Here is a 24,856-nt window from a genome sequence, read left to right as displayed (position 1 = left end):
CCGCAACTCAGTCAGCTAGACCTTTTGCCACTCGCACTACCCAAATTGTGGGCTTCCAAAATAAGCATAGGCCTACACACTTGTGATTTGAAACAATCCACAGCAAAACATTTTTTAAATAAGCTAATGATCCTCTGTGGCTAAGTCATGTTAATTTAGACAAGAGTAATTATAGCCAAATTTGGCAAAAAAACTATTTACTTTCGGAGAATCCAGCATCCTAACAGTGCACTCTGCACCCGCCAATTTTCCTTTCCAATTCGCAAGAGGCTGAAACCAGAGATCTGTATAATGACGAGATGGTCATGTCTCCGCCCTAACAATAAGAGTTCCGAAGGCAGGCGACAAGCTTAGGTCTGCATATTATGCCCATAGAAACGCATTGGGCTTATTCTTGACAGATTTTGCCGCGAGTCAGCCCTCTAGTTTCGCCTCTTCCTCTCTGCTGAAATTATATCACCGGAGAAAGCATCCGGGGGAGCGAAACAGCGTCCCTCTCTCTATATGTAGCCCATGTATCTGATGCTGTCTGGCCAGAAATAGTATGACATGCCATACTCTTTTGGTCCAGGCAGCATCAGATACATGGTGTACACATACTGAGACAGAGGGGCGCTGTTTTGCTCGCTCGGATGCTTTAACTGAGATCGATGCGTCTTTCCGTCGGCGTGCGTCTCGGTCAAATAAATTATCAATATTTCAATATTTTATTTGGACGGGCAAGAAGGTGCGGTGGGGCGGGCTAGGCCCCCTAAGGCCCCCCCATAATGCTGGATCTGCTTACAAGCCTTCAAATTCATCGTTTTATGATACTCCATTCTCTCCATTCACTACTCCATTCTCCTCTTCTCTATAACATACGGTGTGTATACAAATATGCAGAAAGATTACTCTTCCCACTCCAGGATAATAATAGAAATCAATCTGTCTCCAGATTTGTTAATGCACACCTCTGTTCCGCTGTCAGGTCTTGTCAAACTAGATTTCATCTCTGGTTATCAGTCTGTCTACCAGCCCATGTTTAATTGATTCACTGTGATCGTTCCCTTGTAGTCAGGACAACACAGAAGGTTAATAGCAGTGTCTTAATGACGAGTTCAAGTGTGTTTCAAACCTTGATTTCCCCCATGTGACAGCGTACCGCCTCTGCACCATTCCTAACATCACACAAAATAATCATCTGTGGGGCATCAGCGGAACGTGGACACCCACGCAGGGACAAGAAATAGAAGACACACGAGACAGGCAGAGAGAAAGGGGATACAACAAGGGGATATTATATATGCAGAGAGCTTAGGAATTGCATTTGGCCATGACTATAAAAGCAGAATGTATTATTCATCTTAGTCCAATACCCTGTTAAACATTGTCCTGGTTGCCCATGCATGGCTTTAGACCAGTAGGGAGGCGCAGGGAGATGGTGGTTGATGAGCTCTGTGTGTCTTATAACTCTTTCTTTGTATTGCAGTTTCTTTTGCTGATCTTTTCCTTTTTGAGGAAGGCTGCGTGGGACTATGGCCGTCTGGCTCTATTGATGGAGAATGACAGGTACAGTAAAGCCTTTCACCTCAGCTTCCTCAAACTCACTGGATTTTAAGTCTGGTTTAGAAGTCGAGGCAACACTCAAGATGGAGAAATCCGTATCGAAAGCATAATTCATGACTGATTGACACTGCTACTTGAGATTGGCTCCCCCTCCTGAGAAGAAATGGTACTGCCCAGGCATTGTCATACTCATGAAATACTTTGTTTTCCTGTCTCTCTTGCTTTGATGGAGCTCGTGTTACACTATTACATTGCTTTAATATAACTATGCCTAACAAAATAGAAACGCAACATGCATCTATTTAAAATATGAGTTATAGTTCATATAAGGAAATCAGTCAATTGAAATAAAGTAGTTAGGCCCTAATCTATGGATTTCACATGACAGGGAATACAGATATGCACCTGTTGGTCACAGATACCTTTTTTTTAAGTAGGGGTGTTGATCAGAAAACCAGTCAGTATCTGGTGTGACCATCATTTGCCTCATGCAGCGTGACACATCTCCTTCGCATAAAGTTGATCAGGCTGTTGATTGTGACCTGTGGAATGTTGTCCCACTCTTCAATTTCTGTGTGAAGTTGCTGGATATTGGAGGGAACTGGAACACGTTATCGTACATGTCAATCCAGAGCATCCCAAACATGCTCAATGGGTCACATGTAGGGTGAGTATGCAGGCCATGGAAGAACCGGGACATTTTCAGCTTCCAGGAATTGTGGACAGATCCTTGTGACATGGGGCCGTGCATTATAATGCTGAATTATGAGGTGATGGCGACGGATGAATGGCACGACAACAGGCGTCAGGATCTCGTCACGGTATCTCTGTGCATTCAAATTGCCATTGATAAAATACAATTGTGTTCGTTGTCCATAGCTTATGCATGGCCATACCATAACCCACCGCCACCATGGGGCACTCACTTCACATTGACATCAGCAAACCACCCACCACACAACGCCATACACATGGTCAACAGTTGTGAGGCCGGTTGGATGTACTGACAAATTCTCTAAAACGGCTTATGGTAGAGAAATTAATATTATCTGGCAACAGGTCCGGTGGGCCTGCCAATTGCACGCGCCCTCAAAACGTGCGATGTCTGTGGCATTGTGTTGTGTGACAACTGCACACTTTAGAGTGGCCTTTTATTGTCCCCAGGACAAGGTGTAAGGATCATGCTGTTTGCCAAGATAATCCAGCCACCTGACAGGTGTGGCATATCAAGAAGCTAATTAAATGGCATGATCATGTAAACAAATTTGTGCACAAAATTTGAGCGAAATAAGCTTTTTGTGCATATGAAACATTTCTGGGGTCTTTTATTTCAGCTATTGAAACATGGGACCAAAACTTTACATGTTATTTTTATTCCGTATTGTATACATACATACAATTTAATCACTTTTTACACATTATCACAATCTGTGAGTACAATTATTATTTTTTTCAGGCCTTGATACCATAATATGCAGAAGGCAATAATGGCACACTCATTGTAGCTCTGATTTTCCTGAATCTTAGGACCTTGTTAGCTTTTAAAGTGACGTGAGGTCGTCAGTCCTCTGTGTGGGTCTGCAGAGTGAGGCTCTGCAACAGCTTACTTCTGCCTGACCTGGAGCCACTCCGGTGTGAGTGTGGGGTTGATTTAGTTCTGCCTGACCAGCAGCGGCTCTCTGCCACCCTGGGGCAGTGACATCTGTTTGTTCTGCGGAGCGGGCGGCCGTCGCGCTAATTCAATTATTACGCTTAAAGTGGCACGCTGTAGAGCTGTCAGCAACGTCAACTTGAAAGAAACATCACCAAACTCAATCACAATGCTTCATTGGATTCCAGGAGCACTGTCCACCCCTCCCCCCTCCTATCATCGATATGATCTCAGATTGACTGGAGTTCTAAGGGGAGGACAGCGTCCTGCATGGAATAGCTATTAGACCCAGCCAACACAATTAGCGCTCATGCTGTCTGCAGGCTCTGTGCCTGACCGTCTGTTGGAAAGAAAGGATATTAACTTCCCACAGTCACTCATTGCAAAATGGGTTGACGTTTGCTATATAATTTTAGGATGCTGTCCAGGCCACTGAAAATCATCCTTCCGAGAATGTGTTTAACGGCTGTAGTCTCATATTGTGCAGTCTTGTTGCTCTTGCAGTAAATAGTGTCTTCCATCTTGTGATGTGATCTATGTGATGCGCTTCCTTCCTTCCTATTCTGTAGGAAGAGACGCATGCACCATAATGATAATCCTGGTATGTCTTCTGTTGCTCAGTCTCACGTCCCTGTTCTACGGAGAGCAGAGTGAGAAGGAGAAGTCCCCGTCAGAGTCCAGCCCGTCAGACTCAGACACCAAGGACTTGGTAAGTCCAACTTTATTATGGATCCAAGTCCAGACAGTAGGATAGGTCTGGAGGTATAGCTGATAAAGGGTGACCCTGTTTGAGTGTGATTCCACTCTTTTTGTAACCCTGATCAAAGCACTTTTCCTTAATTGAGTTGATGAAACATCCAGCTGCACAAACAAAAAACGAAGAAAAGGCAGATTATTTAGAGAATGACTTTATATACACTGCTCAAAGAAATAAAGGGAACACTTAAACAACACAATGTAACTCCAAGTCAATCACACTTCTGTGAAATCAAACTGTCCACTTAGGAAGCAACACTGATTGACAATAAATTTCACATGCTGTTATGCAAATGGAATAGACAAAAGGTGGAAATTATAGGCAATTAGCAAGACACCCCCAATAAAGGAGTGGTTCTGCAGGTGGTGACCACAGACCACTTCTCAGTTCCTATGCTTCCTGGCTGATGTTTTGGTCACTTTTGAATGCTGGCGGTGCTTTCACTCTAGTGGTAGCATGAGACGGAGTCTACAACCCACACAAGTGGCTCAGGTAGTGCAGCTCATCCAGGATGGCACATCAATGCGAGCTGTGGCAAGAAGGTTTGCTGTGTCTGTCAGCGTAGTGTCCAGAGCATGGAGGCGCTACCAGGAGACAGGCCAGTACATCAGGAGACGTGGAGGAGGCCGTAGGAGGGAAACAACCCAGCAGCAGGACCGCTACCTCCGCCTTTGTGCAAGGAGGAGCACTGCCAGAGCCCTGCAAAATGACCTCCAGCAGGCCACAAATGTGCCTGTCTCCTGGTAGCGGCTCCATGCTCTGGACACTACGCTGACAGACACAGCAAACCTTTTTGCCACAGCTCGCATTGATGTGCCATCCTGGATGAGCTGCACTACCTGAGCCACTTGTGTGGGTTGTAGACTCCGTCTCATGCTACCACTAGAGTGAAAGCACCGCCAGCATTCAAAAGTGACCAAAACATCAGCCAGGAAGCATAGGAACTGAGAAGTGGGCTGTGGTCACCACCTGCAGAACCACTCCTTTATTGGGGGTGTCTTGCTAATTGCCTATAATTTCCACCTTTTGTCTATTCCATTTGCACAACAGCATGTGAAATTTATTGTCAATCAGTGTTGCTTCCTAAGTGGACAGTTTGATTTCACAGAAGTGTGATTGACTTGGAGTTACATTGTGTTTAAGTGTTCCCTTTATTTTTTTGAGCAGTGTACATGCATACATATACCACACCTGCCTGCGTGACTTGGTAAGATCACCATCGATGTAACACACTATGTTTATGATGGAGTAGGACGGAGTAAGACAGGAGTCTTTTCCCAGAGTTTGACAGCAGTGAAGTGGTTTACGCCTCAGACTAGACCTATTTAACCCCCATCACTCCCTCAGCGCGTAGGCCTTAATGTTATGCAAATGACATGCACCGCGGGCCAGGCGTGCATGGCACTGCCTACAACATATGTGGTATCGATTTGTATTTGATAAGCGATCCACTGAATCTTTTATGTCTTTCCTCCTTTAGGGCTTCTGCTCTTGGCTTACAACACTTTACCATATGAAGTAAGTGTAAAACCGTTTAACCCTCTACCTGTTTTCACTTCTATCATTTTTATTGCCCTTCTCTTCAATGTTGTCATCCCATTAAGCAGCGAAAAGCAAACGAGTGTGTGCTCATGGGATTGTTTGTGCCGTGGTTTACCATAGAGTATTTGCACTTGCTCAAGTCTGACTCCACTCAATGGATTTAGATCCATAACTTCCTCTGTGTCCATGGTTTTCATATTATTATGGTGGAGTTTGGGTTCTTCTGGGTGCTGTTTTTAGCTCTTGTTAGTGGCTGACTGTAATACCTCACCCTGGGATCCCTGGGAAAGTGCTAACCCACCCTGAAAGCTCTCTGTGTGGCCTGGCCTGTGTGGCCTGGCCTGCCTGCCGTGGGACCAGCAGGCAACTCTTGTTTCTTCTCTTTTATGAGACAAGTGGGTTTTCTGACCCTCCAGGAGTGCAGTGAGGTATAAGGAGCAGGCCCCACAATATCACTACCACGGAGCACCTGACTCTGTCTCCCCATAGAAGAGAAGGATTCTGCTCTTCCCACTACAGTCCCATTACACCCATGTGTCTAGTACATGCTGTTTCCCTGTAGACCCCTTCTCAACTGCACACTGCTTCTTTGTTACTCTGTGCTTAGTCTCCTTAGTTTGAATCCTGCCACCCTGGGAAGATCCTCTCTTCCCTCCCCAGCTTCAGAACCTCTCTCTCTGTGTTGCGTCTCCAGGGATGAGGAGATCAGGAGTAAGTGTGGTGTCGATGCTACGACCTACCTGTCCTTCCAGCGCCACATCATCCTGCTCATGACTGTGGTCTGCCTGCTGTCTGTGGCCATCATCCTGCCTGTCAACTTTTCCGGAAACCTCCTAGGTAATTTAGAAGGAAGCCTTGGCCTATGTTGGGAGGCCCAGGGATATCCTAGATGCCAGGGGAGGTAGAGGGGCACCTCGCCGGGAGAGACCAGGCCACACATGCATATACAAACACATATAGGGGTGGGCTAGCACGCATGCACACACACAACAGTTATAAATACAAATGGAAAAAGTCTGCCCATGGATATCTTAAATGTAGGCCACACACACACACCACAGATCCAAACACAGACAAAGTGAAATGACACCGGGGAAGTGAAATGATAGGCTACAATGACTTTGTTCATGATCATGCACTCCGCAAATGACTTGTAACTATAGACAGGTTGGTTGTTTAGCAACAAAGCCGAAGCGTGCACAACTATGGGGCAAAACGGACTGGGTTGGCTTAGCTTGTTGATAACATGTAAGCTATACTTCGTCTCCGATGTTTGTTTGTTTATTGAAAACATAAATACATTTGCACAAGTACTTGTCTCTCAAATACATTGTTACAGTTGTTAGCTAGCTAGCGAATTTGAGCCATATTAGCATTGACATTAAATCAGTTAAAACACCTCAAAACAAGACATGGTATCAAGAACATTATGAACCGAGTTGAAACGAGACAATAACCATTCCCCACATAGCAGTTTCTTGTCATTCTTGCTAGCAATCTGGCCATCCAGAATCACAACACGCTGAATAATGCCCAATGGAACCGTGCACATCGTTTTCGTGACGTTGTCCGCTAACCCATCTATAAATTCTTGAATTTTATTTAGCGGGGAGTGAACAAAACGTTTGTTGTCAAAACCATTCATCTTGTGGTGTCGGGGGGAGCGGGTTAGCAAAATGCTATCATATCATGCAATTATACCATTTATATAATGGTCAGATATATTTGTAATACAGACTAGCTCAAAACTAAGTGATTTTGATAATTTTCTGGTAAAAAGTAGAGGTGCACCCCCTATCTTTATTTGCTCCATAGCTCAGGCGGCTCGAGGCTGTTTGGCTCATCTCAGTCACCAAGAGGAAGAACTTTGCAGCTGTTTCTGAGTTAATAAACAATGCCATGCTACTGGATGGTAACATTCAAATAAAACCCAGCCCTGAAACAAAACGTAGAATGAAAATTATTTCTATGTCATATCATAGGAATATGCACGAAGTGGGCAGTTCAGATTTGTCACTTCAAGCCCAGCTATATCATACTTTGTGCAACATCATGGGAAAAAGTGGATTTCTAGTGGTGTGGGTGTTTAAAGTCCCTCCCTTTACTTTAGAAAAATAACTGTTACACACACATTAACTGTTGTATGTCGTCTTTTCTATAGGGGATAATCCTGAAAATTTTGGAAGAACGACTGTGGCTAATCTTTCTGCGAAGTAGGTCAAAGGGCTATGGCTTCTCTTTTTGCAGAGGATTCATAATAATTCAGGAAATGTTCAAGAATATCTTGAGGCCATCGTGGTTATCCAACAGTCATGTGGAAACCTTTTTCTTTCCTCTTAGGGACAGCTTCCTGTGGCTCCACAGTATCTTTGCTCTGCTCTACTTCATCATCACAGTGCTGTGTATGGCCCACCACTCCTCACGCCTGGAGTACAGAGAGGACGAGAAGGTGTGTGTGTGACAGCTCCTCAAACCTAGCCAAATGTATAATGATTACAGCATGGTCAGGTTACTGTCTCTGAAAACTGAAAGAGACACCCTTTGGTGTCTGTAATTTATTGTTACCATCTTGTCAGGTGGCCAGGACTCTCATGATCACCAGCATCCCCAGAGAGATCTCAGACCCAGGCCTCATCACCAAACACTTCCAGTAATCTTAAATGTTCCCACTTTCCTTACTCTTTCAAGATACAGCTGATACTAATACACCTGATGTGGATAGGTGGTTTAACTCTGTTCCCTCTTCCCTCCACTCTAGTGAGGCCTACCCCAGCTGTACTGTCACTGACCTCCGCTTCTGCTTCAACGTACACAAACTGATGAGGCTTGACTCTGAGAGGTACAGTAACGATGACAATATGGAGAAATTAGTTACATTATTATTTAGTATTTTTTTGGCCTTGTGCAGATTTGAGTTGTTGTGTTTCAGACGAAAGGCGATGAAAGGAAGGCTGTATTTTGCTACTAAGGCCCAGAAGGAGGGGAAGATCATGATTAAGACCCACCCCTGTGCTACCATCTTCTGCTGTGATGTGTGCGGCTTTGAGCAGGTGCATTTGTAACAGAAATGTTACAGTGAATCTTGGTCATAGTAATTATGTTGCGTTGATTGCATTTTGCCACTGGATGGCACTAAAAAACTACATTAGATTTGAGCAGCAACGGGATTCCTCGTCTGTCTGAATTGAAATACAATAAGGGATACAACAAGACTTGATTAATAGTACCGGTATGTAGCTAATCTATATTTTCAACTCTTTGCAGGTGGATGCAGAGCAGTACTATAGTGAGTTAGAGGAGAAACTGACTGATGAGTTTAATGCAGAGAAGCATCGCATCTCGCTCATGAGGCTGGGCATCGCCTTTGTGACCTTTCGGGACGAAAGGATGACTGCTGTGTGAGTAAACTATGACCCCTGACCTCTGACTGGCCATGGTAATGCACTGTACTGCAGTTTCCCGCAGTGCATGCCTGGAGTGCCAAATTATATGTTTTACTTTCCCCCAAATTCCTGTTACAGGGTTTGATTGAATATGTTCATGAGTGTGTGTCTGCCTGTTTTGTGTGATGACTTTGTGTGTGTGTTGTTTCTCTCCACAGTATTGTCAAGGACTATAGCAGGGTCCGTTGCCGTCAGAAACCCCAGCAGTCAAGCATCACCACGGTAGTTCAGTCTCACAGGTGGGGTGTAGACTACGCCCCGGCACCAAGCGACATCATCTGGTGAGTGAGGTTATCTAAAGCAGATAATGACTAGAAATTCCCTCCCATTGGTTAAGTTATCTAACTATTTAGTAGCGTTATCTTACCTGATAGGTGAGTTAAAATATACCATACGGGATTTGAAACTGACGCATATTAACGAGCGGTACCCTGCATTTTTACATTTAGATTTGTCATTTAGAAGACGCTATTATCCAGAGCGACTTAGTTAGTGCATTAGCAATTAGTTTTACAGTTAGTAGCAAAGAGAGACAACGGCGTATCCCAGTCATAGTAAGCAATTTTTTTCCTCAATAAGTAGCTATCGGTAAGGTCAGCGCTAGTAACAGGCTTCCAAAGACGTTTGCACAGATTGAGTTCACCGTTTGACGGCTCAAGCATACTGTAAATCACCTTTGAAAATCAATTGCAGTGTGCAGGTCGTTAATCTGTGTTACTTTACTTACTCTTACAAGAGGGCCATTCAACAATTTAACCAATTAAATTAGATGGATTTTAGAATGATAGTTGTGTGGGATGTCTTAGAACGTGTTTTAAAGTCCATTTGAGATATAAAATGAAGTGATAACCATCAGCCCCTATGAGGTTACATACAGTTGAAGTTGGAAGTTTACATACACTTAGGTTGGAGTCGTTAATACTCATTTTTCAACTACTCCACAAATTTCTTGTTAACAAACTATAGTTTTGGCAAGTCGGTTAGGACATCTACTTTGTGCATGACACAAGTGATTTTTTCCCAACAACTGTTTACAGACAGATTATTGGTGACCTCCACAAGCGTGGTTCATCCTTGGGAGCAATTTCCAAACGCCTGAAGGTACCACATTTATCTGTACAAACAATAGTACGCAAGTATAAATACCATGGGACCACGCAGCCGTCATACCGCTCAGGAAGGAGACGCGTTCTGTCTCCTAGAGATGAACATACTTTGGTGCAAAAAGTGCAAATCAATCCCAGAACAACATCAAAGGACCTTGTGAAGATGCTGGAGGAAACAGGTACAAAAGTATCTATATCCACAGTAAAACGAGTCCTATATCGACATAACCTTCTAAGGTCTTCGAAAGCCAAGTTAACAAACTGATTACCGACCATTTATAATCCCACCGTACCTTCTCCGCGATGCAATCTGGTTTCAGAGCTGGTGGGTGCACCTCAGCCACGCTCAAGGTCCTAAATGATATCATAACTGCCATCGATAAGAGCCATTACTGTGCAGCCGTATTCATCGACCTGGCCAAGGCTTTCGACTCTGTCAATCACCACATTCTTATTGGCAGACTCAACAGCCTTGGTTTCTCAAATGATTGCCTGGCCTGGTTTACCAACAACTTCTCTGATAGAGTTCAGTGTGTCAAATCGGAGGGCCTGTTCTCCGGACCTCTGGCAGTCTCTATGGGGGTGCCATAGGGTTTGATTCTTGGGCTGACTCTCTTCTCTGTATACATCAATGATGTCGCTCTTGCTGCTGGTGATTCTCTGATCCACCTCTACGCAGATGACACCATTCTGTATACTTCTGTCCCTTCGTTGGACACTGTGTTAACTAACCTCCAGATGAGCTTCAATGCCATACAACTCTTCTTCCGTGGCCTCCAACTGCTCTTAAATGCAAGTTAAACTAAATGCATGCTCTTCAACCGATCACTGCCCTGCCCGCACCTGCCCGCCCGTCCAGCATCACTACTCTGGACGGCTCTTACTTAGAATATGTGGATAACTACAAATACCTAGGTGTCTGGTTAGACTGTAAACTCTGCTTCCAGACTCATATTAAGCATCTCCAATCCAAAATTAAATCTAGAATCGGCTTCCTATTTCGCAACAAAGCATCCTTCACTCATGCTGCCAAACATACCCTCGTAAAACTGACCATCCTACCGATCCTCGACTTCGGCAATGTTATTTACAAAATAGCCTCCAACACTCTACTCAACAAATTGGATGCAGTCTATCACAGTGTCATCCGTTTTGTCACCAAAGCCCCATATACTACCCACCACTGCAACCTGTACGCTCTTTTGTTGGCTGGCCCTCGCTTCACTCTTGTCGCTAAACCCACTGGCGCGGGATCATCTACAAGTCTTTGCTAGGTAAAGCCCCACCTTATCTCAGCTCACTGGTCACCATAGCAGCACCCACTCGTAGCACGCGCTCCAGCAGGTATATCTCACTGGTCACCCCCAAAGCCAATTCATCCTTTGGCCGCCTTTCCTTACAGTTCTCTGCTGCCAATGACTGGAACAAACTGCAAAAATCATTGAAGCTGGAGACTCATATCTCCCTCACTAGCTTTAAGCACCAGCTGTCAGAGCAGCTCACAGATCACTGCACCTGTACATTGCCAATCTGTAAAAAGCCCATCCAACTACCTCATCCCCATACTGTATTTATTTATTTATCTTGCTCTTTTGCACTCCAGTATCTCTACTTGCACATTCCTCTTCTGCACATCTACCATTCTAGTGTTTAATTGCTATATGGTAATTACTTCGCCACCATGGCCTATTTACTGCCTTAACTCCCTTATCTTATCTCATTTGCATTCACTGTATATAGACTTTCTTTTTTTCCCTACTGTATTATTGACTATGTTTTGTTTATTCCATGTGTAACTCTGTGTTGTTGTATATGTCGAACTGCTATGCTTTATCTTGGACAGGTCGCAGTTGCAAATGAGAACCTGTTCTCAACTAGCCTACCTGGTTAAATAAAGGTGACATAAAAAAACCTGAAAGGCCGCTCGGCAAGGAAAAAGCCACTGCTCCAAAACCGCCATAAAAAAGCCAGACTACGGTTTGCAACTGCACATGGGGACAAAGATTGTACTTTTTGGAGAAATGTCCTCTGGTCTGATGAAACAAAAATACAACTGTTTGGCCATAATGATCATCGTTATGTTTGGAGGAAAAAGGGGGAGGCTTGCAAGCCGAAGAACACCATTCCAACCGTGAAGCATGGGGGTGGCAGCATCATGTTGTGGGGGTGCTTTGTTGCAGGAGGGACTGATGCACTTCACAAAATAGATGGCATCATGAGGAAGGGAAATTATATGGCTATATTGAAGCAACATCTCAAGACATCAGTCAGGAAGTTAAAGCTTGGTCGCAAATGGGTCTTCTAAATGGACGATGACTCCAAGCATACTTCCAAAGTTGTGGCAAAATGGCTTAAGGACAACAAAGTCGAGGTGTTGGAGTGGCCATCACAAAGCCCTGACCTCAGTCCTATAGAACATTTGTGGGCAGAACTGAAAAAGCGTGTGCGAGCAAGGAGGCTTACAAACCTGATTCAGTTACACCAGCTCTGTCAGGAGGAATGGGCTAAAATTCACCCAACTTATTGTGGGACGTTTGACCAAATTTAAACAATTTAAAGGCAATGCTATCAAATACTAATTGAGTGCATGTGAACTTCTGACCCACTGGGAATGTGATGAAAGAAATTAAAGCTGAAATATATCATTCTCTCTACTATTTTTCTGACATTTCACATTCTTAAAATAAAGTGGTGTTCCTAACTGATCTAAGACAGGGAATTTGTACTAAGATTAAATGTCAAGAATTGTGAAAATCTGAGTTTAAATGTATTTCTGCTAAGGTGTATGTAAACTTCCGACTTCAACTGTATCCCCCATTAGCCAATGAGACAGCCCCGCCAAGCGGTGCTCACTGTTTTCCATGCCGCATTGGCTGTGTGTGTTTGTGCGGAGGGAGTGCTCCCTGGTGGTGCCACAGGCTCTGGGGTCGACCAGTGATTGACTGACTAACTAACACATCATTAAAACGGAACACTCGAGTGTGCTGTATCCAACTTGTTATCCACTCCAGTGTGGACGGAGGTTTGTTATTCCCTCCCACGTTAACGGTTGTTTTTGTTGTATTCATACTTTGTGGATATAAACAGTAGTACCGATTAGCAGAGACATGATGTGGAGAGGTCTGTCATGTCAGCCGTCCAACAGGATAGATCAGTGACCTCCATGTTTTTACCTTTGTGTCTCCAGGGAGAACCTCTCAGTGTGTGGCTCCCGCTGGTGGCTCCGCTGCGTCCTGCTCAACATCCTCCTCTTCCTCATCCTCTTCTTCCTCACCACTCCCGCCATCATCGTCAACACCATGGACAAGTTCAACGTCACCCGGCCTGTGGACAGCCTGAGGGTCAGAGTTAATTACTGAATTACAGTGCTTGAATGGTCCTAATGGGGTGGTGGTGCTGTACAAAAGCAAATAAACTCAGTATTTCCAGAATGAACTATAGCATGATGAACTCATGAGGTTTTGGTTTCTCCCCATAGAGCCCGATCATCACTCAGTTCTTCCCTACTCTATTGCTCTGGGCGTTCTCTGTCCTGCTGCCCTTCATAGTCTATTACTCTGCCTTCTTCGAGTCTCACTGGACCAGGTAGAGTATTGCACTGTTGCAGGCCCCAGCAGATACTGCTCAACCCAAGGCCCACTTCTGTCCCTGAAAAGACAAAACACTGTATTCATCTTCCTCAGACCCTCTTCACGTGTTTTTGTCTGTGTCTTCTCGACACAATTACACACCTCTCACTGTTCTCTCTCTGTCTCTGTCACTCTCACTGTCGCTCTCTCTGTCTCACTGTGTGTGCTCTGTTTGCCTGCATTACTTCTCTAGTCAGGTTGTCATAATGATTTTCTGTGGAGATAATGACATGCAAAGTGGTCACGATGCACTGAGGAGCAGAATAGCTCTGCATCCGGAGGAGACAACCTCACACTGCACCTATGAGCACCGTCTCTTTACATAACCACCACACACCCATATATTGTGAAGGACTTAATGCAAATCAAATGTTTACTGTTATTGTGAAAGGCGCTGCTTGCTGTAATGAGCCCACTAAGTTGTTTGCATTTGAAACGGAATCATTAAATATGTGAGATGATGCTTTTTGAATGTCGCGTGTGAGTGAGTGCGATTGTGTTTGTGTGAGCTTCTGTCATTAGTGTTCTGTCTCCTGAAATGATTTCATATTCTAACATGTACTACATGTCCAAAACATGTGCTTTGTAACTGCATGTCCTCTGTTGTGATGTGGTCCATGTTGTGGTGTCCTTTAGATCCAGTGAGAACCAGATCACGATGCACAAGTGCTTTGTACTGTTGGTGTTCATGGTGATCATCCTGCCCTCGCTGGGTCTCTCCAGGTATGAATATAGGAACACGCATGCTGACGTGTAACAGACCACTTATCGCTCACTGCTATGATCATTACAGAGATTGCGTATGATCCAGGATCCTGTGCTTCTGCTCTAAAGTACCTGTGCTTCTTTCCTCTCTTTTTGCCCTACTCTAGTCTGGATCTGTTCTTCAGGTGGCTGTTTGATGTCAACTTCCTGGAAGACAAGGATGTTAAATTGGAGTAAGTGTTATTGTCCAGCCCTCTCCTGTTATGGTACCATCTGCTTAGCTAACTCTGACAGAACTGCCATGGCAATCACACTTCTAAGATATGTCTCCTCTGTGTACAGGTGTGTGTTCCTGCCTGATAACGGCGCGTTCTTTGTAAACTACGTGATCACGTCCAGCCTGATCGGCACGGCCATGGAGCTGCTGCGCATCCCAGCTCTGATGGTGTATGCTCTGCGTCTCTGTTTGGCCAAGCCCGGGGCCGAGCGCATCCACGTCAAACGGGTGACAGGAGCAGTATTTGACTGTGTTATTTGTGTGCATCTTTGATTTATCAAATAACATTTTTTTTTTTATATATATATATTTTTATAACTCCAGAGCCAGGCCTATGAGTTCCAGTTTGGTCTGGAGTACGCCTGGACCATGTGCATCTATGCTGTTAGCATGACTTACAGTATCACCTGTCCCATCATCATGCCCTTTGGTGAGTGCGTGTGTGGAGGCTAAAGAAGCATGCTTGTCTTTGCTTCTCACCTCCTTCCTATGTGTGTGTCTCCTTCCTTCCTATGTGTGTGTGTGTGTGTGTGTGTGTGTGTGTGTGTGTGTGTGTCCTTCCTGTGTGTGCTCAGTGGAAGCCTCTCTCCTGCTACTGTAACCTTGGTCACCTCTGCTGCCAGGCTGGTGCAGACTGTGAAGTGTATGTGCTGTAGTTCGAGATGCTCAGGCACAGCGAGTTGTGAGCCAGACGCCCACTCCACTTCTGTCTCTGCCCTGAGCCGCTACTCGCCTTTATTTATTTAGTGTCTGTACAGAACTTTGAGATATCAGCTGATGTAAGAAGGGCTATATAAATAAATTTGATTTGATTTACTGCTGCTACTCTCCTTTGTTTACTGCTACTACTCTCCTTTGTTTACTGCTGCTACTCTCCTTTGTTTACTGCTGCTACTCTCCTTTGTTTACTGCTGCTACTCTCCTTTGTTTACTGCTGCTACTCTCCTTTGTTTACTGCTGCTACTCTCCTTTGTTTACTGCTGCTACTCTCCTTTGTTTACTGCTGCTACTCTCCAGGCCTTGACACCTGCCTTCCACATTGTACCAGGCCTGGGCTCCGCTGCATGCTGTCTTTAACCTGTTATTCACTCTGTAGCCCAGAGTTGGGGTCAATTCCATCTAAATTCTAGTAAATTCCGAAGTCAGCCGACAGGAATGGGAGTTTAATTGACCTCAACTATGCTTTAGACTGAAGTTAGCACTTTACAATAGATGATAGGCTGCATATGTCCTCATCAGTCAGCTCTGTGTATGTCTGTCTCTCAGGGCTGCTCTACCTGATCCTGAAACACATGGTGGACCGTTACAACATCTACTATGCCTACGTGCCCACCAAGCTCAACCAGCGCATCCACACTGCAGCCATCAGCCAGGTCATCGTGGCGCCCATCCTCTGCATGTTCTGGCTCCTGTTCTTCTCTGTGCTCAGGCTGGGTACTTCCTGGTTCCTGTTACCATAGCCTATCAAACAGACCGATATATGTGGGTTACCCACTGTTAGTCAGACATAGCTTAGTGGCTGCTAGAGTCGTCATATATGGTGATATGGTCTTGATTGTGGTTCTTCTCTTGTGCTCCAGGCCCAATGTGTCCCATCACCCTCTTCACCTTTGTGTCGCTGCTCTCCTGCCTTGTCTTCTCCCTCTTCGGCCTATGCCTTAGGAAACAGCCTGACAAGTCATCAAGCTACCAGGTCAGCGATAGTATGAACAATGGGACATAGTGCTGTACTTGTGTTAGGGCTAGCACAGCCTTAGTTTTTGACAAACTGTTAAAGGAATTTTAATTCCTGTTTATCAACCAATTCAATTAAAACACTCTGCCCATAAATAAGAATTTGTAAGATAATTATCAGCATAAAATGGACAGATACCAGTCTTAAAATCAATCAATCAATAGCGTTTATTCTCGAGAGTACTGAATCATAGTACAATTTACATCAGGTTATATAATAAAGATGATGTCATAGGTTTTAATGTCCATCCTCCTCTAGAATACAATGGCAATACAGTTCACAGCCTCATTACTGTCTGCCACCTGTTAAACTATCTGCAACCAACCCAAGGTCTTTCCCCTCCCTGGGTAGAGACATCATTCTAGCCTGTCTGAAGATAAACCCATTCTTTCTAACAAGGAACACATAACATTCAACATTATGATTATAATAAGATTCATTCTTACAGTAATATAGTAGTATTCTGTTTAGTATAATTCTAAGTCAAATGTATACATATTTTAGTCATTAAACACAAAAATCCCGTAACACAAACTCTATGTAATTTATTAAGCCTAAGTACCTCGACCATGGGCTATGTCTTTATGAGATGTGGTATTTAAGCATCTGCTGTCGCAGTGCAGCTATGCTCTTGAGATAAATCCCTATCATTTCACAGTGCGAGATTATTATTGACCCCTCCCCCTGGTGGGTGTAGAGCACCTGCCCTCAATGGCTTAATTATCACTGTCCCAATGTGTTTCAGATGTTTGACCAGATGTCTGCTGACCAGCCAGCAGAAGGGGCCTTCACTGATGCAGAGAGAAGCTCCACCCCCTCCACCACCCCCTCCAATGTACCTGCCTTTCTTTATTCACACCACTCTCAATCCCTGTACAATAAGCTCATAACTAGTAGATATGTAGGAGTCATTTTAGTAATTAGTAACTCCTTTCTCTGTGTCTCGCCCCTCAGCTGTTTGTGGCATCTGTGTTGCTGGAGCCAGAGCTAGGCCTGACCCCCATGCCCTCTCCAGCTCACCAGAGCTACGGGACCATGGCCAGCTCCCAGGACAGAGAGGAGCAAGAGGAGGAAGACGACCAGGTTGAGACTGTCGAGACCAAGCTCCAGGACCCTCCAAACCCCTATTACTCCAGCCCCCTCATGGATAGCCCAGTGGGCTACCAGTGACTCAGACCCCTATTACTCCAGCCCCCTCATGGACAGCCCAGTGGGCTACCAGTGACTCAGACCCCTATTACTCCAGCCCCCTCATGGACAGCCCAGTGGGCTACCAGTGACTCAGACCCCTATTACTCCAGCCCCCTCATGGACAGCCCAGTGGGCTACCAGTGACTCAGACCCCTATTACTCCAGCCCCCTCATGGACAGCCCAGTGGGCTACCAGTGACTCAGACCCCTATTACTCCAGCCTCCTCATGGACAGCCCAGTGGGCTACCAGTGACTCAGACCCCTATTACTCCAGCCCCCTCATGGACAGCCCAGTGGGCTACCAGTGACTCAGACCCCTATTACTCCAGCCCCCTCATGGACAGCCCAGTGGGCTACCAGTGACTCAGACCCCTATTACTCCAGCCCCCTCATGAACAGCCCAGTGAGCTACCAGTGACTCAGACCCCTATTACTCCAGCCCCCTCATGGACAGCCCAGTGGGCTGCCAGTGACTCACCCCCCTCCCTAACCTCCATACCTTCTCTTATTTACAAGAGAGAAATAAGTAGTTTTTTTTAAACCCTTGTTTTACCCTCTTCCACATCCAAGCCCCTCTGACTGTACAATGTTTGTGAGGGGCCCTTTTGGATTTTGTCTTTGGAGGTTCTTTGGAACCAAAGGCTGAAATAGGTTCTTCCCCAGCCCAGTGGGGGCTTCATCTTAAAGCTGTCAGCATAAATAAACAATACGGAGGATACTTCAAACAAATGTGCATCTGTAGTTTTCTGACTACTTCATGTCTCCCTTTTTTCCCCTCTATAAGTGAATGAACTTTACCATACTGTATGTGACCTGACTGGGAATGACTGTGTAGTGAAGAAGGACACTATCTTTGTGTACCACTGGGAAAGGAGTAGGGATGAATTCCACCAGTTCAGTGGGTTTTAACCCAATGACCCTACTAGACAGAGTGGTCTTGGCTCTGGGGGATCTGGCTCTGGTGTGGTAGAGCTCTGCGAGGCAGGGTTGCGGGTCGGGATCAAGCCATCTGCAGTGGGAGAACAGGACAGACGGAGGGAAGGCAGAGTGGAACTCCAAGCTCTAAAACCCTATGGAGGAGAAGGGACAACGGGTCTGATACTATTGCATTTATTGTCAAGGTTCTTGTTTTTGCTCTTCTGTACTGTCAGTTGTATGTGATATTATTGAGCTGAGGGGCGGGTTGTGTGTATTGTTTAATAATTTATGTATAATGCCATCCCTTTTATTAATGTTTATCAATGACTGTTATTATGAGAACATCATAGTTGTGTTCAGTAGGAGGAAATGGGAGAAAAGATTTCAAAACAGAAAACAAAAAGGAGTACTCTTATTGGACAAGTTCAGGTAGCACCTGAAGTCCTCCATTTTAGAACATTATCTCCAATTTACTTGGGTTTTAAAACATTGTGCGTAAGGGTCCGGCCGCAGAAATAGTCTTGAAAAGATACTAGTAGTACCCTATTGCATCATGGTTTCAGTAGTCCAAACCAGTCGTCCGCTCCACTGCATGTTGCGAACGTATACCTTGTTATACTCCATGTCCACCCATCAAACTAAAGACTCGGCTGATCTCACTGTTTGACTCAATCATACAGTAACCTTTGCTAGTTTTGTATTGCGAGTGTTTTGCTGCTCGAGGGAGAGCAGGTTTCCATGCCAAACTGAATGGAAACTGATATTGGTTTGTAATTGTGCTCTCTTGCTGTGCCTTGAAGAAAAACTCACTATGTTGCATGGACTGAACTGAAGAGCAGGGAAAAGCGGGAGACCGATTCAAACAAACACGCATATGTACACATTCTGGCCATAGTTCTATCCAATGCATAGCTATTATCCTTGATAGCTATTATCCTACTCCCTACTTTGTGTGAGCAGCCATCTTCCTATGTATTGTGTGTCATACAGTTCCTTCAACCAATAGACAAGCAGCAGACCTGGGTTCAATACAGTACATGCATATAAGTATTTAGTAAAAGTTTTATTTTCTGTGTATTTGAGTATTTTCTAATGTAGCAGAATTTAACTACTTATATTTGAAGTATTAGAAAGTATATTCTAATAGTTTCCTATAAATAGCCTACTATTTTGAAATGCTTATTTCCAAATACATTTATTTCTAATATTTTTTTAAACCTACAGGACAAGGTTCGAATGCATGGAGTATTTAAATGCACTTGTCTGTGTATTTGAGGATTTTCAAGTACATGCCAATACTTCCAAATACATTCCAATATTGAACTACTTATTTTCAAGGAAAACACATCGACATACTTGCTTCAAAATGTCTTTGAAAGTAGTTGAAATAGTATTTGAACCCAGGTCTGACGAGCAGTGTGCTCCACAGACCACTGAGCTAATGATGTTGACTCATTATGTGCAGACTGTATTTGCTAGTCTGATGGGGTTTTTCAATGGAAGCATTTGGATTGTGGCTTAAGGTGCCTTGTTGTCGGTGTCTTTGCAGTTTCTAACTGCTGTATTCTGTGGTCATATATTCAAGCTCTTTGTCGATGATATAATGGGATTTGAAAGTTGATTCTCTGGTGTCTTTTCCCTTCCTATGATTTGATTATAAGCTGTAGTTACAGTACCAGTCAAAAGTTTGGACACACCTACTCATTCAAGGGTTTTTCTTTGTTTTTACTATTTTCTACATTGTAGATTAATAGTGAAGACAAAAACTATGGAATCATGTAGTAACCATAAAAGTGTTAAACAAATTCTTCAAAGTAGCCACCCTTTGCCTTGATGACAGCTTTGCACACTCTTGGCATTCTCTCAACCAGCTTCATGAGGAATGCTTTTCCAACAGTCTTGAAGGAGTTCCCATATATGCTGAGCACTTATTGTGTGCTTTTCCTTCACTCTGTGGTCCAACTCATCCCAAACCATCTCACTTGGGTTGAGGTCTGGTGATTGTGGAAGCCAGGTCATCTGATGCAGCACTCCATCACTCTCCTTCTTGGTCAAATAGCCCTTACACAAACTGGAGGTGTGTTAGGTCATTGTCCTGTTAAAAAACAAATGATAGTCCCACTAAGTGCAAACCAGATGGGATGGCGTATCGCTGCAGAATGCTGTGGTAGCCATGCTGGTATAAGTGTGCCTTAAATTCTAAATAAATCAGTGTGACCAGCAAAGCACCCCCACACCATCACACCACCACCTCCATGCGTCACGGTGGGAACCACATGACATCAAGGCAAAGGGTGGCTACTTTGAAGAATCTCAAATATAAAATATATTTGGATTTGTTTAACACTTTTTTTGGTTACTACATGATTCCATTTGTGTTATTTCACAGTCTTGATGTCTTCACTATTATTCTACAATTAATAACCCTTGAATGAGTAGGTGTGTCCAACCTTTTGACTGGTACTGTATGTTTGTCATTTTGTCATCATTCATATATTGTGGTTTTTGGTTTTTCCTGAGCCCAAAGGAAGCTACAGAATGTATATAATAGTACTCCAAAATTCAAACGGTATAATTGTCAACCTAAGAAATGTCACCCAAAGTTACATGACTTTAGTGCAGCCCTGTGAAGGTTGTCATTTTATAGTCCTTGAAGTATATTCTTGATATACCCTGTCTTTTTGAAATAGTGTTTGTCAGAAGTGATTTTGAGAAACGGAGGGAATATTATAGGATAAATGTACTGTGTCTCATAAAATCAAAGTTATTTGTTTGATTTGAGGGGGGAATAGAATTGTGTTTTATGAACAAATGTTCAGCATAACAAGAAACCAACCTTTTGGCCACACACAAACTGTGTAGGCCTAGGTTACCATCTGATATGTTCATAGTGGAGAGCACCACAGTAAAATCAGTTTGAAAAGAGAAACCCCAACCCAGAAATCCCCTAAGCTCACCAAACGTGTGCTCTGGATTTCAGCTTCAGCATGTTTCACAGGTCATACAGTTCTTTAACATGTACTTATAGGAAAATAATCATCTTTTTTTTAATGATGGTCACAACGGTTGATTCCATTTCATTTCAGGTAATCATGTGCAAACATCAAAAAGTTAAAGAACCAAACTTTCTTCATGTCCCAATAACCATGCGAGGAGGAAATGTACTTGTAAAACCCACAGATTTGATGCTAAATGAGCTCTATTGTTCCTCTGTCATTTGTGCTCATACATCAGATGCTCTTCACATGGTCGCTCCGGCTCTGTTTTGGGAATACAGTGGTTTTCCAGACTTTGCTCAAGCTCTTATTTTCATCCTTTACAGGAAACTGGTGTGTCCTTTCTGAAATACTACTTATAGATTTCTCTGAAGCATTTACTTTCGGGGGGAAATAAAGTAAAACTAACATTATGTCATCTTGATGTAAATGTGTGGCTTGTTTTTTTTATTGAGACCTGAGGTTGAGGAACAGCGGGAGAGTGTGTGTGTGTGTGTAGTAGTGACCTCCAACCGACCGACAGGCCTGAGCTGTTCTCTGTGTCAAAAGTCTTTTGAAGTGCTGTGAGTTCAATTAAAACTGAATCTGTTGCTGCCACGCATCTTGTGCTACAGGCTCCTTATTCCCTCTCAGTCTGCTGTGGTCTGTAGGGAAGGGCACGGAGTCACAAGTTCAGCAGAAGGCACAGAGGTTCTGGTCAAAGAAAAATCAAAGGGGTGACTGCAGAGAGCTAACCAAGCTTTTATAGTGGATTTTTACAGTCTGGTTTCTCTTGTTGTCCGTGAGAAAATGTAGCCTACAAGTGACCAAGGCTCATTGTCCAAGCACATTTGGATATTCAGCAATGCGTGCAAGTTTCTCACACATGGTCCAAGAGAAGAAAAAATATCTCACACTGAGCATACAAAACATTAAGAACACCTGTTCTTTCCATGACAGACTGATCAGGTGAACGTTAGGATCCCTTATCGATGAAGTGGTTTTAACAAGTGACAATCAGTATTCGGGTATTTGAACCACCTTGTCGGCTCAGGTATTGTTCTCAATCTGTTGTCCTCAAAGGTTCTGATTTGTAAGATTTTGATGTACAGTGGGGAGAACAAGTATTTGATACACTGCCGATTTTGCAGGTTTTCCTACTTACAAAGCATGTAGAGGTCTGTCATTTTTATCATAGGTACACTTCAACTGTGAGAGACGGAATCTAAAACAAAAATCCAGAAAATCACATTGTATGATTTTTAAGTAATTAATTTGCATTTTATTGCATGACATAAGTATTTGATCACCTACCAACCAGTAAGAATTCCGGCTCTCACAGACCTGTTAGTTTTTCTTTAAGAAGCCCTCCTGTTCTCCACTCATTACCTGTATTAACTGCACCTGTTTGAACTCGTTACCTGTATAAAAGACACCTGTCCACACACTCAATCAAACAGACTCCAACCTCTCCACAATGGCCAAGACCAGAGAGCTGTGTAAGGACATCAGGGATAAATTGTAGACCTGTACAAGGCTGGGATGGGCTACAGGACAATAGGCAAGCAGCTTGGTGAGAAGGCAACAACTGTTGGCACAATTATTAGAAAATGGAAGAAGTTCAAGATGACGGTCAATCACCCTCGGTCTGGGGCTCCATGCAAGATCTCACCTCGTGGGGCATCAATGATCATGAGGAATGTGAGGGATCAGCCCAGAACTACACGGCAGGACCTGGTCAATGACCTGAAGAGAGCTGGGACCACAGTCTCAAAGAAAACCATTAGTAACACACTACGCCATCATGGATTAAAATCCTGCAGCGCACGCAAGGTCCCCCTGCTCAAGCCAGCGCATGTCCAGGCCCGTCTGAAGTTTGCCAATGACCATCTGGATGATCCAGAGGAGGAATGGGAGAAGGTCATGTGGTCTGATGAGACAAAAATAGAGCTTTTTGCTCTAAACTCCACTCGCCGTGTTTGGAGGAATAGAAGGATGAGTACAACCCCAAGAACACCATCCCAACCGTGAAGCATGGAGGTGGAAACATCATTCTTTGGGGATGCTTTTCTGCAAAGGGGACAGGACGACTGCACCGTATTGAGGGGAGGATGGATGGGGCCATGTATCGCGAGATCTTGGCCAACAACCTCCTTCCCTCAGTAAGAGCATTGAAGATGGGTCGTGGCTGGGTCTTCCAGCATGACAACGACACGAAGCACACAGCCATGGCAACTAAGGAGTGGCTCCGTAAGAAGCATCTCAAGGTCCTGGAGTGGCCTAGCCAGTCTCCAGACCTGAACCCAATAGAAAATCTTTGGAGGGAGCTGAAAGTCCGTATTGCCCAGCGACAGCCCCGAAACCTGAAGGATCTGGAGAAGATCTGTAGGGAGGAGTGGGCCAAAATCCCTGCTGCAGTGTGTGCAAACCTAGTCAAGAACTACAGGAAACGTATGATCTCTGTAATTGCAAACAAAGGTTTCTGTACCAAATATTAAGTTCTGCTTTTCTGATGTATCAAATACTTATGTCATGCAATAAAATGCAAATTAATTACTTAAAAATCATACAATGTGATTTTCTGGATTTTTGTTTTAGATTCCGTCTCTCATAGTTGAAGTGTACCTATGATAAAAATTACAGACCTCTACATGCTTTGTAAGTAGGAAAACCTGCAAAATCGTCAGTGTATCAAATACTTGTTCTCCCCACTGTATGTGCCATACTTAACATTTTGGCATCTTTTCTAAATCACCAGTTTTGTCAAAATGCATTTGTCAGCCTGTCGCTGCTGAATCAAGGCCGTGTGGGGAATGAATTCCACTATGGCTCTCTGCTGATCAGATTTGCTCCCCAATGGCCATGAATTTGCCTGGCCAGAGAGTTTAATATGGCAGACAGAGCTACAGAGACTGGGTTAATGCATGCAGGTGCTCACCTCCATGATGGCCCATTTTCTGGAGCAGTACCGCATACAAACTAGCCCGGGGACAAGCATGTGTGTATACTGGAGACCTCACTGGTCCCTTAAACTTCATGTGGGGATTGTAGTTCGAATGGGGGCAATTAGTTGCATGAGGCTCCCTGTCGCCAGATCAGGGTAGAGGAGGAGGATGCCAGTGAAAAACATCGATCTTAGTGCTGTGTAGAACTTGCCTCAGCCTCCCTAAGATCTACGCTATCAATTATAATTAATTTACAGAGACTTTAAAGATAAAAACCTATTATTCTGATTTATATATTTCAGCTTTTATGTGGGATAAATGTAGTGTTTTATTAGAATCCCCATTAGGTAATGCTAAAGCAGCAGCTGCTCTTCCTGGGGTCCACACAAAACATAAAACATGACAATACAGAACATTAATAGACAAAAACAGCTCA

General features: G+C 44.0%; 1 protein-coding gene across 3 annotated transcripts in view; it reads left to right on the top strand.

Moving 5' to 3' along the window:
• tmem63c (transmembrane protein 63C) overlaps positions 1-21,920 on the top strand; it is a 56,899-nt gene extending 34,979 nt beyond the window's left edge. For 2 of the 3 annotated variants that reach the window (XM_071327581.1, XM_071327582.1), the window contains exons 3-23: positions 1,469-1,548; positions 3,818-3,905; positions 5,434-5,471; positions 6,190-6,332; positions 7,657-7,708; positions 7,836-7,944; positions 8,072-8,145; positions 8,254-8,334; positions 8,425-8,545; positions 8,760-8,893; positions 9,097-9,219; positions 13,232-13,385; positions 13,523-13,629; positions 14,310-14,396; positions 14,546-14,611; positions 14,721-14,883; positions 14,980-15,085; positions 15,922-16,089; positions 16,236-16,348; positions 17,136-17,225; positions 17,345-21,920. In XM_071327581.1, coding sequence (XP_071183682.1) covers positions 1,469-1,548; positions 3,818-3,905; positions 5,434-5,471; positions 6,190-6,332; positions 7,657-7,708; positions 7,836-7,944; positions 8,072-8,145; positions 8,254-8,334; positions 8,425-8,545; positions 8,760-8,893; positions 9,097-9,219; positions 13,232-13,385; positions 13,523-13,629; positions 14,310-14,396; positions 14,546-14,611; positions 14,721-14,883; positions 14,980-15,085; positions 15,922-16,089; positions 16,236-16,348; positions 17,136-17,225; positions 17,345-17,560 — 2,313 coding nt within the window. In that variant the 3' untranslated portion in view covers positions 17,561-21,920. The remainder of the gene's footprint in view (positions 1-1,468; positions 1,549-3,817; positions 3,906-5,433; positions 5,472-6,189; positions 6,333-7,656; positions 7,709-7,835; positions 7,945-8,071; positions 8,146-8,253; positions 8,335-8,424; positions 8,546-8,759; positions 8,894-9,096; positions 9,220-13,231; positions 13,386-13,522; positions 13,630-14,309; positions 14,397-14,545; positions 14,612-14,720; positions 14,884-14,979; positions 15,086-15,921; positions 16,090-16,235; positions 16,349-17,135; positions 17,226-17,344) is intronic. The other variant, XM_071327583.1, reaches the window with a different exon arrangement.
• The last annotated feature ends 2,936 nt before the right edge of the window (positions 21,921-24,856 follow it).

The sequence above is a fragment of the Salvelinus alpinus genome, chromosome 9 (assembly GCF_045679555.1).
Source record: "Salvelinus alpinus chromosome 9, SLU_Salpinus.1, whole genome shotgun sequence".
In the NCBI taxonomy this organism is placed as follows: domain Eukaryota; kingdom Metazoa; phylum Chordata; class Actinopteri; order Salmoniformes; family Salmonidae; genus Salvelinus; species Salvelinus alpinus.
Note: the sequence above shows the minus strand (reverse complement) of the source record. Positions and strands in the feature narration are given on the sequence as shown.